Consider the following 17393-nt stretch of genomic DNA (forward strand, 5'->3'; position numbering starts at 1 on the left):
TTTGAGCATGAAAATGTGCTTGCAGTCGGTCAAATAAGACTTTCCCTTAACTTTTTACCCCTAAACCAATTGCCCTGATTTGTGAGTATGTGTATATTTCAAGCATGCTGATTCTGAAAAAGTTTTATGTGAATGGCATGTATATTTTGGAAGTTATTAATATTTTGTAAAAACTGTATTCCTCTGCCTGTGATAATGAGATTACCCATTGTGTTCAGTAATCATATCACAGGCAGAGGGGAGGATTTTGTGTGGGAGTGTCTGTGTGTATTGTACGAATTGATTGGTTGTATTTCAAAACTCTGTGGGCAGTACTATGTTTGTGGATTGTGAATAAAAGAGGCTGTATGTGCCAGTACAGTCAGTTCTGCTTGACCTCAAAACAAAGTGCCGTCTCGTCATTGGGGGAATTGGATTGTATGCTGATTGCCAGGAGTGTAAGCTGTTCAGCGGTTTACAGCATTCATATGTTTGAGAGCATTCATATGCCTCTCCGGTTCGGTGATTGTGGTGTCTGCTAGAGTGCTTGGAGCCCTCAGGAAGCGTTAGGAGCATCTTTTAACGGAGGTACCCAGTCGGGGGGGGCCGTCAATCCGTTACATGTACCAATCACCCCAACCAGCTTGCAACAGAAGCACAAACACAATACTGGATAAAAAATATTTTATTTTCATGATATAAAAGAATCCTGAGACTTAAAACAACGAGAAAGTGATTCAGGAGAAGCTCTGGCACCGAGTGGAGTGAACACATAGATTAGCAGTGCTGTGTGCCTCGTCCTCATTGAGTGCAGTTATCCTGACAGTCTCTGCCTGTGTGAAACAGGTGGTAAATGCTTACCATTGGGAACATAAGCAGGGCCCCAAACAGAGACCCAGCTTGGATTATACCTCCGCACCACAAGAGGGCACTGTGTCCAGCCTCATGCAGGAGGCTGCCAATGACAACCTTGAGGTATGAGAAAAGTCCAAGGAAGAGTGACCAGGATAAAACCTGTGGACAAACAGAGAAATTCAGAGATACAATACGTACAACAAGGATAGAGAACGTTCAGAGATATGATACGTACAGCGAGGATAGAGGGCGTTCAGAGAAACGATACGTACAGCGAGGATAGAGGGCTGTGGCGAAACCAGCTTCGCCACTGTGAACTGGAGAGGCCTGGCTGCTGGCCTCCTGCCCGCTGACTATGGCCCCTGGACGTGTTGCACTTTAGAAACTATATTTGGGCAGGTAATAATTTGTATTGCTGCTGCTGGCCCTTTAAAAGCAGCGATGGACATATTGGAACTTTTGGGGCTACTGTACCTTTAAGACTGTGGAGCGTAGTACAGTAATCCTGCCTTTAATACTTTAATGTCATGTATGTATTGTTGTATGCAGTTACCTGGGTTATATATATGTACAGCATTCATCTGATTGTTCGGTAGAATCACTCCATTCATTATATTGAGGAAACTACCGAACAACCAGACCACCCAGGAATAAGTGTGCCTCCAATTACAGTTTGCAACAATGTTGCAAACGGGTAATTGGCAATCAGTGTAATGTATTCTTTGTCCTCTGGGTGGCCGCCATTCGGGAAACAAACACGTGGCGGCGGCCATCTTAAACTACCGAACAGCGGTGTTTTGCCGTCGAGTGTCTGGAACTAAAATCGGACACTTGACTAGGCAAACACCGCTGAGACCTCCATAGTTCCAGAAATTCGTATGGAAACTACCGAATGACCCGCCATTCGGTAGAAAGAACCCCATAAACAAGGGAATTCATTCAAACCCTCTCCAGGCTCTATAACACAGGCAATTCGCCTGTTTTCATTCCCTTGTTTGTGACCGACCGCAGGGCCAAAATGCATGGAACTGTTTTCGGATACTTTACCCATGCGGTCGGTCAAATCTTTGGAACCCCATATCTCACGAACCATTCATCCGAATTACTTGAACTTTGGATATGTTGTCCCCCTGAATAAGGGCTATCCAGCGATGCTGGATTTAAAGGTGTACCCCCTGTTTTTGGGGTACATCCAGGAATTGGGGAAAAAGGTGTACCGGATAATTGAGTTTAATGTTATCTGAGGGGAGGGGATGTGTGGGCTGAACCATGTATGTGATTGGTTATTTTATGCCTCCCCCTGGGTGTGGCCTGTATGTGGATTAGTGTAATAAAAGCCAGGCTGGATGAGCCAGTCCAGAGTTCCTGCTTAACCCTCAAAATGAAGTGTCGTCTCGTTCTTGGGGGGGATTGGATTGTAAGCTGACTGCCAAGAGTGTAAGCCGATTTTATGCTTTTCTTGTTCAGCTGTTCCAGTTCGGAGTGTTATTTCGTATCCAGCTCGGGAGTTCTGATGTTCTGCAGTAGCTGTGCCTGTCTCTAGAAAAGGGGATTATCGCCTAAACGGATTTTTCCCCTTTTATGCTGAAACGGTCCGTTACAAGGGCGTTCAGAGAAACGATACGTACAACAAGGATAGAGAACGTTCAGAGATATGATACGTACAGGGAGGATAGAGGACGTTCAGAGAAACGATACGTACAGCGAGGATAGAGGGCGTTCGGAGAAACGATACGTACAACAAGGATAGAGAACGTTCAGAGATACGATACGTACAGCGAGGATAGAGGGCGTTCGGAGAAACGATACGTACAACAAGGATAGAGAACGTTCACAGATATGATACGTACAGGGAGGATAGAGGACGTTCAGAGCAACGATACGTACAGCGAGGATAGAGGGCGTTCAGAGAAACGATACGTACAACAAGGATAGAGAACGTTCAGAGATACGATACGTACAACAAGGATAGAGAACGTTCAGAGATACGATACGTACAGGGAGGATAGAGGGCGTTTAGAGATACGATACGTAAAGCGAGGATAGAGGGCGTTTAGAGATACGATACGTAAAGCGAGGATAGAGGGCGTTCAGAGACACGATACGTACAGCGAGGATAGAGGACGTTTAGAGATACAATACGTAAAGCGAGGATAGAGGGCGTTTCGAGATACGATACGTAAAGCGAGGATAGAGGGCATTTAGAGATACGATACGTACAACGAGGATAGAGGGCATTTAGAGGACGTTCAGAGATACGATACGTACAGCGAGGATAGAGGGCGTTCAGAGATACGATACGTACAGGTAGGATAGAGGGCGTTCAGAGATACGATACGTACAGGTAGGATAGAGGGCGTTTAGAGATACGATACGTAAAGCGAGGATAGAGGACGTTTAGAGATACGATACGTACAGCGAGGATAGAGGGCGTTTAGAGATACGATACGTAAAGCGAGGATAGAGGACGTTTAGAGAGACGATACGTAAAGCGAGGATAGAGGATCTTCAGACATACGATACGTACAGCGAGGATAGAGGGCGTTCAGATATACAATACGTAAAGCGAGGATAGAGGATCTTCAGACATACGATACGTACAGCGAGGATAGAGGGCGTTCAGAGATACAATACGTAGAGCGAGGATAGAGGGCGTTCAGAGATACAATACGTACAATGAGGACAGAGGGCGTTTAGAGATACGATACGTACAGCGAGGATAGAGGGCGTTCAGACATACGATACGTACAGCGAGGATAGAGGGAGTTCAGAGATACGATACGTACAGCGAGGATAGAGGGCGTTTAGAGATACGATACGTAAAGCGAGGATAGAGGGCGTTTAGAGATACGATACGTAAAGCGAGGATAGAGGGCATTTAGAGATACGATATGTAAAGCGAGGATAGAGGGCGTTTAGAGATACGATACGTAAAGCGAGGATAGAAGGCGTTCAGAGATACGATACGTAAAGCGAGGATAGAGGGCGTTCAGAGATACAATACGTAAAGCGAGGATAGAGGACGTTTAGAGATACGATACGTAAAGCGAGGATAGAGGGCGTTCAGAGATACGATACGTAAAGCGAGGATAGAGGGCATTCAGAGATACGATACGTACAACGAGGATAGAGGGCATTTAGAGGACGTTCAGAGATACGATACGTACAGCGAGGATAGAGGGCGTTCAGAGATACGATACGTACAGGTAGGATAGAGGGCGTTCAGAGATACGATACGTACAGGTAGGATAGAGGGCGTTCAGAGATACGATACGTACAGGTAGGATAGAGGGCGTTCAGAGATACGATACGTACAGGGAGGATAGAGGGCGTTTAGAGATACGATACGTAAAGCGAGGATAGAGGACGTTCAGAGATACGATACGTACAGCGAGGATAGAGGGCGTTTAGAGATACAATACGTAAAGCGAGGATAGAGGACGTTTAGAGATACGATACGTAAAGCGAGGATAGAGGGCGTTCAGAGATACGATACGTAAAGCGAGGATAGAGGGCGTTCAGAGATACGATACGTACAGGTAGGATAGAGGGCGTTCAGAGATACGATACGTACAGGGAGGATAGAGGGCGTTCAGAGATACGATACGTACAGGTAGGATAGAGGGCGTTCAGAGATACGATACGTACAGGGAGGATAGAGGGCGTTTAGAGATACGATACGTACAGGGAGGGTAGAGGGCGTTTAGAGATACGATACGTAAAGCGAGGATAGAGGACGTTTAGAGATACGATACGTAAAGCGAGGATAGAGTGCGTTCAGAGATACAATAAGTAAAGCGAGGATAGAGGATCTTCAGACATACGATACGTACAGCGAGGATAGAGGATGTTCAGACATACGATACGTACAGCGAGGATAGAGGGCGTTCAGAGATACGATATGTAAAGCGAGGATAGAGGATGTTCAGACATACGATACGTACAGCGAGGATAGAGGGCGTTCAGAGATACGATACGTACAGCGAGGATAGAGGGCGTTTAGAGATACGATACGTAAAGCGAGGATAGAGGGCGTTCAGAGATACGATACGTACAGCGAGGATAGAGGGCGTTTAGAGATACAATACGTAAAGCGAGGATAGAGGATGTTCAGACATACGATACGTACAGCGAGGATAGAGGGCGTTCAGAGATACAATACCTAAAGCGAGGATAGAGGACGTTTAGAGATACGATACGTAAAGCGAGGATAGAGGGCGTTCAGAGATACGATACGTACAGCGAGGATAGAGGGCGTTTAGAGATACAATACGTAAAGCGAGGATAGAGGACGTTTAGAGATACGATACGTAAAGCGAGGATAGAGGGCGTTCAGAGATACGATACGTAAAGCGAGGATAGAGGGCGTTCAGAGATACGATACGTGCAGGGAGGATAGAGGATGGTTAGAGATACGATACGTAAAGCGACGATAGAGGATTTTTAGAGATACAATACGTAAAGCGAGGATAGAGGACGTTTAGAGATACGATACGTAAAGCGAGGATAGAGGACGTTTAGAGATACGATACGTAAAGCGAGGATAGAGGACGTTTAGAGATACGATACGTAAAGCGAGGATAGAGGAAGTTTAGAGATACGATACGTAAAGCGAGGATAGAGGACGTTTAGAGATACAATACGTAAAGCGAGGATAGAGGATCTTCAGACATACAATACGTACAGGGAGGATAGAGGACGTTTAGAGATACGATACGTAAAGCGAGGATAGAGGATGTTCAGACATACGATACGTACAGCGAGGATAGAGGGCGTTCAGAGATACAATACGTAAAGCGAGGATAGAGGGCGTTCAGAGATACGATATGTACAGCGAGGATAGAGGGCGTTCAGAGATACGATACGTACAGGGAGGATAGAGGATGGTTAGAGATACGATACGTAAAGCGAGGATAGAGGACGTTTAGAGATACGATACGTAAAGCGAGGATAGAGGACGTTTAGAGATACAATACGTAAAGCGAGGATAGAGGATCTTCAGACATACAATACGTACAGGGAGGATAGAGGACGTTTAGAGATACGATACGTAAAGCGAGGATAGAGGATGTTCAGACATACGATACGTACAGCGAGGATAGAGGGCGTTCAGAGATACAATACGTAAAGCGAGGATAGAGGGCGTTCAGAGATACGATATGTACAGCGAGGATAGAGGGCGTTCAGAGATACGATACGTACAGGGAGGATAGAGGATGGTTAGAGATACGATACGTAAAGCGAGGATAGAGGACGTTTAGAGATACGATACGTAAAGCGAGGATAGAGGGCGTTCAGAGATACGATACGTAAAGCGAGGATAGAGGGCGTTCAGAGATACGATACGTAAAGCGAGGATAGAGGGCGTTCAGAGATACGATACGTACAGCGAGGATAGAGGGCGTTCAGAGATACGATACGTACAGCGAGGATAGAGGATGGTTAGAGATACGATACGTAAAGCGAGGATAGAGGACGGTTAGAGATACGATACGTAAAGCGAGGATAGAGGACGTTCAGAGATACGATACGTAAAGCGAGGATAGAGGGCGTTCAGATATACGATACGTAAAGCGAGGATAGAGGGCGTTCAGATATACGATACGTAAAGCGAGGATAGAGGGCGTTCAGAGATACGATACTTAAAGCGAGGATAGAGGGCGTTCAGAGATACGATACGTAAAGCGAGGATAGAGGGCATTCAGAGATACGATACGTACAACGAGGATAGAGGGCATTTAGAGGACGTTCAGAGATACGATACGTACAGCGAGGATAGAGGGCGTTCAGAGATACGATACGTACAGGTAGGATAGAGGGCGTTCAGAGATACGATACGTACAGGTAGGATAGAGGGCGTTCAGAGATACGATACGTACAGGGAGGATAGAGGGCGTTCAGAGATACGATACGTACAGGGAGGATAGAGGGCGTTTAGAGATACGATACGTAAAGCGAGGATAGAGGACGTTTAGAGATACGATACGTAAAGCGAGGATAGAGTGCGTTCAGAGATACAATAAGTAAAGCGAGGATAGAGGATCTTCAGAGATACGATACGTACAGCGAGGATAGAGGGCATTTAGAGGGCGTTCAGAGATACGATACGTACAGCGAGGATAGAGGATGTTCAGACATACGATACGTACAGCGAGGATAGAGGGCGTTCAGAGATACGATATGTAAAGCGAGGATAGAGGATGTTCAGACATACGATACGTACAGCGAGGATAGAGGGCGTTTAGAGATACAATACCTAAAGCGAGGATAGAGGACGTTTAGAGATACGATACGTAAAGCGAGGATAGAGGGCGTTCAGAGATACGATACGTACAGGTAGGATAGAGGGCGTTCAGAGATACGATACATACAGGGAGGATAGAGGGCGTTTAGAGATACAATACGTAAAGCAAGGATAGAGGACGTTTAGAGATACGATACGTAAAGCGAGGATAGAGTGCGTTCAGAGATACAATACGTAAAGCGAGGATAGAGGATCTTCAGACATACGATACGTACAGCGAGGATAGAGGGCATTTAGAGGGCGTTCAGAGATACGATACGTACAGCGAGGATAGAGGATGTTCAGACATACGATACGTACAGCGAGGATAGAGGGCGTTCAGAGATACGATATGTAAAGCGAGGATAGAGGATGTTCAGACATACGATACGTACAGCGAGGATAGAGGGCGTTTAGAGATACAATACCTAAAGCGAGGATAGAGGACGTTTAGAGATACGATACGTAAAGCGAGGATAGAGGGCGTTCAGAGATACGATACGTACATCGAGGATAGAGGGCGTTTAGAGATACAATACGTAAAGCGAGGATAGAGGACGTTTAGAGATACGATACGTAAAGCGAGGATAGAGGGCGTTCAGAGATACGATACGTAAAGCGAGGATAGAGGGCGTTCAGAGATACGATACGTACAGGGAGGATAGAGGATGGTTAGAGATACGATACGTAAAGCGAGGATAGAGGATGTTTAGAGATACAATACGTAAAGCGAGGATAGAGGACGTTTAGAGATACGATACGTAAAGCGAGGATAGAGGATCTTCAGACATACAATACGTACAGGGAGGATAGAGGATGTTCAGACATACGATACGTACAGCGAGGATAGAGGGCGTTCAGAGATACAATACGTAAAGCGAGGATAGAGGGCGTTCAGAGATACGATACGTACAGCGAGGATAGAGGGCGTTCAGAGATACGATACGTACAGGGAGGATAGAGGATGGTTAGAGATACGATACGTAAAGCGAGGATAGAGGACGTTTAGAGATACGATACGTAAAGCGCGGATAGAGGGCGTTCAGATATACGATACGTAAAGCGAGGATAGAGGGCGTTCAGAGATACGATACGTAAAGCGAGGATAGAGGGCGTTCAGAGATACGATACGTACAGGGAGGATAGAGGATGGTTAGAGATACGATATGTAAAGCGAGGATAGAGGGCGTTTAGAGATACGATACGTAAAGCGAGGATAGAGGACGTTTAGAGATACGATCCGTAAAGCGAGGATAGAGGACGTTTAGAGATACGATACGTAAAGCGAGGATAGAGGACGTTTAGAGATACGATACGTAAAGCGAGCAGAGGACGTTTAGAGATACGATACGTAAAGCGAGGATAGAGGGCGTTCAGAGATACGATACGTAAAGCGAGGATAGAGGACGTTTAGAGATACAATACGTACTGCGAGGATAGAGGACGTTTAGAGATACAATACGTACTGCGAGGATAGAGGACGTTTAGAGATACGATACGTACAGCGAGGATAGAGGACGTTTAGAGATACATACGTAAAGCGAGGATAGAGGACGTTTAGAGATACATACGTAAAGCGAGGATAGAGGACGTTTAGAGATACGATACGTACTGCGAGGATAGAGGACGTTTAGAGATACGATACGTAAAGCGAGGATAGAGGGCGTTCAGAGATACAATACGTAAAGCGAGGATAGAGGGCGTTCAGAGATACGATACGTAAAGCGAGGATAGAGGACGTTTAGAGATACGATACGTAAAGCGAGGATAGAGGACGTTCAGAGATACGATACGTAAAGCGAGGATAGAGGGCGTTCAGAGATACGATACGTAAAGCGAGGATAGAGGATCTTCAGACATACGATACGTACAGCGAGGATAGAGGGCATTTAGAGGGCGTTCAGAGATACGATACGTACAGCGAGGATAGAGGATGTTCAGACATACGATACGTACAGCGAGGATAGAGGGCGTTCAGAGATACGATATGTAAAGCGAGGATAGAGGGCGTTCAGAGATACGATACGTACATCGAGGATAGAGGGCGTTTAGAGATACAATACGTAAAGCGAGGATAGAGGACGTTTAGAGATACGATACGTAAAGCGAGGATAGAGGGCGTTCAGAGATACGATACGTAAAGCGAGGATAGAGGGCGTTCAGAGATACGATACGTACAGGGAGGATAGAGGATGGTTAGAGATACGATACGTAAAGCGAGGATAGAGGATGTTTAGAGATACAATACGTAAAGCGAGGATAGAGGACGTTTAGAGATACGATACGTAAAGCGAGGATAGAGGATCTTCAGACATACAATACGTACAGGGAGGATAGAGGATGTTCAGACATACGATACGTACAGCGAGGATAGAGGGCGTTCAGAGATACAATACGTAAAGCGAGGATAGAGGGCGTTCAGAGATACGATACGTACAGCGAGGATAGAGGGCGTTCAGAGATACGATACGTACAGGGAGGATAGAGGATGGTTAGAGATACGATACGTAAAGCGAGGATAGAGGACGTTTAGAGATACGATACGTAAAGCGCGGATAGAGGGCGTTCAGATATACGATACGTAAAGCGAGGATAGAGGGCGTTCAGAGATACGATACGTACAGGGAGGATAGAGGATGGTTAGAGATACGATATGTAAAGCGAGGATAGAGGGCGTTTAGAGATACGATACGTAAAGCGAGGATAGAGGACGTTTAGAGATACGATACGTAAAGCGAGGATAGAGGACGTTTAGAGATACGATACGTAAAGCGAGGATAGAGGACGTTTAGAGATACGATACGTAAAGCGAGCAGAGGACGTTTAGAGATACGATACGTAAAGCGAGGATAGAGGGCGTTCAGAGATACGATACGTAAAGCGAGGATAGAGGACGTTTAGAGATACAATACGTACTGCGAGGATAGAGGACGTTTAGAGATACAATACGTACTGCGAGGATAGAGGACGTTTAGAGATACGATACGTACAGCGAGGATAGAGGACGTTTAGAGATACATACGTAAAGCGAGGATAGAGGACGTTTAGAGATACATACGTAAAGCGAGGATAGAGGACGTTTAGAGATACGATACGTACTGCGAGGATAGAGGACGTTTAGAGATACGATACGTAAAGCGAGGATAGAGGGCGTTCAGAGATACAATACGTAAAGCGAGGATAGAGGGCGTTCAGAGATACGATACGTAAAGCGAGGATAGAGGGCGTTTAGAGATACGATACGTAAAGCGAGGATAGAGGACGTTCAGAGATACGATACGTAAAGCGAGGATAGAGGACGTTTAGAGATACGATACGTAAAGTGAGGATAGAGGACGTTTAGAGATACGATACGTAAAGCGAGGATAGAGGACGTTTAGAGATACAATACGTAAAGCGAGGATAGAGGATGTTTAGACATACGATACGTACAGGGAGGATAGAGGGCGTTTAGAGATACAATACGTAAAGCGAGGATAGAGGATGTTCAGACATACGATACGTAAAGCGAGGATAGAGGGTGTTCAGAGATACGACACGTAAAGAGAGGATAGAGGACGTTTAGAGATACGATACGTAAAGCGAGGATAGAGGACGTTCAGAGATACGATACGTACAGCAAGGATAGAGGACGTTTAGAGATACGATATGTACAGCGAGGATAGAGGGCGTTTAGAGATACGATATGTACAGCGAGGATAGAGGGCGTTTAGAGATACGATACGTACAGCGAGGATAGAGGATCTTCAGACATACGATACATACAGGGAGGATAGAGGACGTTTAGAGATACGATACGTAAAGCGAGGATAGAGGATCTTCAGACATACGATACGTACAGCGAGGATAGAGGGCGTTCAGAGATACGATACGTAAAGCGAGGATAGAGGATGTTCAGAGATACGATACGTAAAGCGAGGATAGAGGGCGTTTAGAGATACAATATGTAAAGCGAGGATAGAGGACGTTTAGAGATACGATACGTAAAGCGAGGATAGAGGATGGTTAGAGATACGATACGTAAAGCGAGGATAGAGGATGGTTAGAGATACGATACGTAAAGCGAGGATAGAGGATGGTTAGAGATACGATACGTAAAGCGAGGATAGAGGATGGTTAGAGATACGATACGTAAAGCGAGGATAGAGGATGGTTAGAGATACGATACGTAAAGCGAGGATAGAGGATGGTTAGAGATACGATACGTAAAGCGAGGATAGAGGATGGTTAGAGATACGATACGTAAAGCGAGGATAGAGGATGGTTAGAGATACGATACGTACAGCGAGGATAGTGGGCGTTCAGAGATACGATACGTACAGCGAGGATAGAGGGCGTTTAGAGATACAATACGTAAAGCGAGGATAGAGGGCGTTCAGACATACGATACGTAAAGCGAGGATAGAGGATGGTTAGAGATACGATACGTAAAGCGAGGATAGAGGGCGTTCAGAGATACGATACGTAAAGCGAGGATAGAGGGCGTTCAGACATACGATACGTAAAGCGAGGATAGAGGATGGTTAGAGATACGATACGTAAAGCGAGGATAGAGGATGGTTAGAGATACGATACGTAAAGCGAGGAGAGAGGATGGTTAGAGATACGATACGTAAAGCGAGGATAGAGGATGGTTAGAGATACGATACGTAAAGCGAGTGTGGCAAACCTAGCCACTTCTGAACTATATTCATTGCAGGTTGTCCGTAGGCTGAATGTATAACGTGTTCCGTTGACTGTATGTGTATTGTATTGTGACCGTTCGCATGCTGGCAGCCGTATGCCGCCAGCATACAAAGCATTCGTACGACGAAACACGGCTATCCTGGCCGTTCGCCGTACGAATGTGGACTCCCCAGGTAGACCACACATTCACAGGTCGTGTGGCACCAATTAACCGGTTGCAACATTGTTGCAATCGGTAATTAAGGGCTCTCCTAGGTGGCCGTCGATCCACTACCGACCATGCGGCGGTCGGCCATCTTGGATCCTTTGTCTCTGCAGCGGTGTTCGGTCGTCGAGAGCCTGGAACTGGAAACGGCTACTCAGTGATCCGAACACCGCTGGACTTCCAGAGCGTTCGGGAGTACCGCGTTCGGTACATTATGTGTCCCGTACTTATTCGGTACTTTTAAACTCACCTTGATGTTTAAATGTATTATGTGCGGCGTTCGGTCAATTCAGCTGGGATCGGAGCGGTATTCTCACAAAGTGTGCGCCCCGACCCCAGCTATCTACCGAACGTTCGGTTATTCTAAAGTGCCGAATATTACGGGAATTATGTATTTTAATGTCAATTGTCGGTTTTGCTGCACGAGGGGATAATCCACTTAATCGTCCATTTTAGTGGGAGTATCCTTCTCGTGCAGCGATGCCTGTTGGGAAAGTCACAATGCATGTTGGGAGAAATCCCCTGGAATATCTGTATGGAAACCCCTTGCATGGGGAACTGCATAAATACGCTGCCTGTGAATAAACAGAGTTAGTTGACTCCCAAACTGTGTTTCGTCCGGTTATTGGGAGGATTGGGGATATTGCCTTGCTTTCTACTCTGACTGTGGATTTCCTAGATGTACCAACGGATATCGTATGCTGATACATTGCATTCCGTTACAATTGGTGGCAAGCGACGGGATCCGAACCTTACAGCCGAAAAGCAGCGTTCGTGTAAACTGGAACTACCGAACAAGGAAAGCAAGGGCAATTCGTATGGAGATTGACTATACCATACTGAAACGACAGACTTTAAAAGAACTATTGGAAGCCAGGGGTAAGATAGCCAGCAACAAATCTAAGGCTGTGCTGATCGCAGAACTGATGGAGGGAGACCAAGCCCGCAGCGCTACACCCCCACCAGCCATGGAAGAGACCCCATTCCAAAAAGAGCTACGAACCAGGTTGGCGTTCCTACCACAACCATTACCGCTGGAAATAATGACCGTGATGATATCGGATGTACAGGATTATCTGATGGCAACCAGCACACCAGCAACACCGCCTAGGGCAGAGTCTGTTACTGCCTCCACCTACGGACAGGTAAAGCCCAAAGTCCCACATCACGCATTTAAAGCGTTTTGTGAAGAAAAGGACGAAATTGATGGGTATTTGCAGGACTTTGAGCGGCTGTGCGATTTGCACGATTTGGAACCCGCCACATGGGTGCCGCTGCTGGCAGGCAAATTATCCGGTAGGGCAGCTGAAGCCTACCGTGCTGTACCCCGAGAGGACAGCAAAGATTACCCTAAGGTAAAGAGGGCGATCTTAGAGAGGTATGCTATTACCCCAGAGGCGTACCGGCGGAAATTCCGGGGCTTACGCAAGCCTGAGAAAGATTCACATGCAGAATGGGCGCACAAGCTGGACCAAGCATCACTAGGCTGGATACAGGCCAGCAACGCTACAAACATGGAGGAGTTGAGGCAGTTAATGCTGCTGGAACAGTTTTTTAATGGTTTGTCCCCGGAAGCACAAGAATGGGTGAGGGACCGTAAACCACTCACCCTACCCGAAGCCGCTAAATTGGCGGATCAGCATTTTGATGCCAGGAGGCATCACGGTGCCCAAAATAAGACTCTCACTCGGATTACAGGGACACCCAATACTTTTATCCCTACCAGCCCCACCGTACCCCTGCACCGGCCAGCACAGAATACTCCACCACCCCCCTCCCGATACAACGGTCGGGCGAACATTCAGTGTCACACATGCAAACAGTGGGGGCACATTTCTCGAGAGTGCACCCAAAACAGGAGCAGGCAAGCTTGGAATCAAGTGCGACAAAATTTGGCACCCAGGGCTGCTGCGCACCATTACCAGGTAGCCCCCGCCACCCAAGAATTGCTGAGTGCTCAAATTGAGGAGCCTCTTGGGGTGCTGCATGAGGTAATGTCGGTCAGGGCCACCGACAACCGACAACATCACCGGCAGCTGGTAACCCTGGAGGGGAAGGAGGTACAAGGGCTCCGGGATTCAGGAGCCACTCTAACTTTGGTTGCGCCACATTTGGTACCAGGCACAACCCACACTGGCGGCTCAGTGGCAGTACGGGTGGCAGGGGGAGCAGTATACCGGCTACCTACTGCCAAGGTTCATTTGGATTGGGGTGTGGGAGAGGGAACTGTGGAAGTGGGGCTGATGCAGAATTTACCTGCAGATGTTGTGCTGGGGAATGACTTGGGCCAAATGACTTCCGCTTTTATTCCCCAGGCTCCGTACCAGGAGGCACACCCCGTAACCACCCGACAACAGGCTCGCACCACGGCTACACCGATACACTCTGAGGCTCAGGTAAGAGACCCTGTTTCCCAACTGACCCCCATGTCCTGGGATACCCCGACGACTTTTGCGACCGAAGTCCAGACCGATCCCACCCTCCAAGTATATAGGGACAGGGCCCAAACAGACCAAGCAGGGCTAGAGGGGGAGCGGTTCATCTGGGAGAAAGAGTTGCTATACCGGGTCACGGCAAAAGATGTGGGGGGGTCTGTCACCTTAACTAATAAACAGCTAGTGGTACCCCAGAAATATAGACAGGAGCTGCTGAGAATTGCGCATGACATTCCCTTGTCAGGACACCTAGGGATGACCCGTACCCGATACCGTTTGACCCATGCCTTCTTCTGGCCCGGGATCTCTCAGGATGTGCGCCAGTATTGCACCTCCTGCGACGTCTGCCAGCGTGTAGGTAAAAGAGGGGATCGCCACAAGGCCAGGCTATGTCCCCTACCCATCATTGCGGAACCCTTCAGCCGAGTAGCGGTGGATATCGTAGGGCCCTTGCCAAAACCCAGTCCCTCTGGCAAAAGATATATTCTGACTATAGTGGATTACGCCACCAGGTACCCCGAAGCTGTAGCTCTCTCTAATATCCACGCTGAGACCGTAGCGGAAGCCTTAATGAAGGTATTTTCCCGGGTAGGGTTTCCCCAAGAGATCATCTCAGACCGAGGTACCCAATTTACGGCCGAAGTTACCCAACATCTGTGGAAGGTGTGTGGCATTAAGCCAATAGTTAATTCCGCCTACCACCCCCAGTCCAATGGGCTATGTGAGCGGTTCAACGGGACGCTGAAGCAGATGCTTCGGACGTTCGGGGAGACCCACAAAGACTGGGAGAGGTTCCTGCCTCACCTACTTTTTGCTTATAGAGAGGTTCCCCAGGAGTCAACAGGATTCTCCCCGTTTGAGCTACTATTTGGGAGGAGGGTGCGAGGACCCTTGAATTTGATTAGGGAACACTGGGAGGGAGAGAGTCCCACTAACGAAACCCCTATCATATCATACGTCCTGGAGTTCAGGGACCGTCTGGAGGCGCTAACCCAGGCTGTACACACCAACCTCCAGGCGGCCCAGCAACGCCAGCGGCGCTGGTACGATAGAGGAGCCAGGGACCGCAGCTTTCAGGTGGGACAGAAGGTCTTGATCTTAAAGCCCGTCCGCACCGATAAGCTGCAGGCCATCTGGCAAGGCCCATACCAGGTAGTGGAGCAGCGATGCGACACTACCTATGTGATCGGCCCCTGCTCAGGGGTAGGGAAGAGACGCATGCTCCACGTGAACATGCTCAAACCCTACCATGAGAGGATCGAGGATGTGACGGCAATCTGTGCCTCCTCCTCGGAGGATCAGGAGAACCTACCCTTACCTGACCTACTAGAACCCGAGGAACAGATAGAGCCTTCCCGGGGAGTCCAGCTGGGGGAGCGGCTAAGCCCCCAGGAGCGTGCCCAGGTACAGGCGCTGATTGTAGCCAAAGGGACTACCTTCTCCAATTTACCTGGGTACACTCCTTTAGCCACTCACCGAGTAGAGACCCCGGGACAGCTACCTATGCGCCAAGCTCCATATAGGGTTCCGGAATCAGTCCGTACCCATATGAAAGCCGAACTAGACGAAATGCTGCAGCTAGGGGTTATCGAACCCTCCGATAGCCCCTGGGCATCGCCGGTAGTCCTGGTACCTAAAAAGGATGGCACCACCCGATTCTGTGTCGACTACCGGAGGCTAAATGACAAAACGGTGTCTGATGCCTACCCGATGCCCCGGATAGACGAGCTGTTAGATAAGATGGCACGGGGCCAGTACCTCACTACCATTGATCTGTGTAAGGGGTACTGGCAGATTCCTCTAGCCGATGACGCCATCCCCAAGTCGGCGTTTGTCACCCCGTTCGGCCTGTACCAATTCAAGGTCATGCCTTTCGGGATGAAAAACGCTCCGGCTACCTTTCAGCGGATGGTAGATCGGCTACTGGACGGTTTTCAGGAGTATGCCTGTGCTTATCTAGATGATATAGCCATCTTCAGCCAGACCTGGGAAGACCACCTACACCACATAGGGGCGATCCTAGATCGCATTGGGGAGGCTGGGTTAACCCTAAAACCTAGCAAGTGCCACATAGGTATGGCCGAGGTACAGTATCTGGGCCACCGTGTAGGATGTGGGCAGCAGAGGCCTGAGCCAGCCAAGATTGAGGCCGTAGCAAAGTGGCCTACCCCCAGGACTAAGACCCAGGTGCTGGCGTTCTTAGGGACGGCAGGCTATTACAGGAAGTTCGTCCCCGACTATAGCACCCTGGCCAAACCCCTAACGGACCTGACCAAAAAGAACCTTCCCCGACTGGTTGTCTGGGCCCCAGAGTGTGAGCAGGCATTCCAACAACTCAAAACAGCTCTCACCAATGCTCCTGTGTTAACTGCTCCTGATCCAACTAAAAGATTTCTTGTTCACACAGACGCTTCCATGTTTGGATTGGGGGCAGTACTGAGCCAAGTGGGAGCCGATGGCGGAGAACACCCCGTAGCCTATCTAAGCCGCAAGCTACTACCCCGGGAAGTGAGCTACGCCGCCATCGAGAAAGAATGCCTGGCCGTGGTGTGGGCCCTTAAAAAGTTGCAGCCATATCTGTACGGACAACCTTTTTCCTTACTCACAGATCACAACCCGTTAGTGTGGCTAAACCGTGTGTCCGGAGACAATGCCCGGCTGCTGCGCTGGAGTTTGGCGCTGCAGCCCTTTGACTTTACCATCCATTACCGGCCAGGAAAACAAAACGGTAACGCTGACGGGTTATCCAGACAGACTGAACTCGAGAAGTGATCTGTGAGTACTCTCCCGGACATCCCCAAGCCGATCCGTTGGGATCAGACTGTGTATGCCGGCTTGGTTCTGGGGGAGCATTGTGGCAAACCTAGCCACTTCTGAACTATATTCATTGCAGGTTGTCCGTAGGCTGAATGTATAACGTGTTCCGTTGACTGTATGTGTATTGTATTGT

General features: G+C 48.1%; 1 protein-coding gene across 1 annotated transcript in view; it reads right to left on the reverse strand.

Moving 5' to 3' along the window:
• Positions 1 to 648: 648 nt before the first annotated feature.
• SLC52A2 (solute carrier family 52 member 2) overlaps positions 649 to 17393 on the reverse strand; it is a 142943-nt gene continuing 126198 nt past the window's right edge. The window contains exon 6 of the mRNA XM_063450911.1: positions 649 to 993. Within this exon, the coding sequence (XP_063306981.1) occupies positions 781 to 993 (213 nt within the window). The 3' untranslated portion in view covers positions 649 to 780. The remainder of the gene's footprint in view (positions 994 to 17393) is intronic.

The sequence above is a fragment of the Pelobates fuscus genome, chromosome 4 (genome assembly GCF_036172605.1).
Source record: "Pelobates fuscus isolate aPelFus1 chromosome 4, aPelFus1.pri, whole genome shotgun sequence".
NCBI classification, from domain to species: Eukaryota; Metazoa; Chordata; class Amphibia; order Anura; family Pelobatidae; genus Pelobates; species Pelobates fuscus.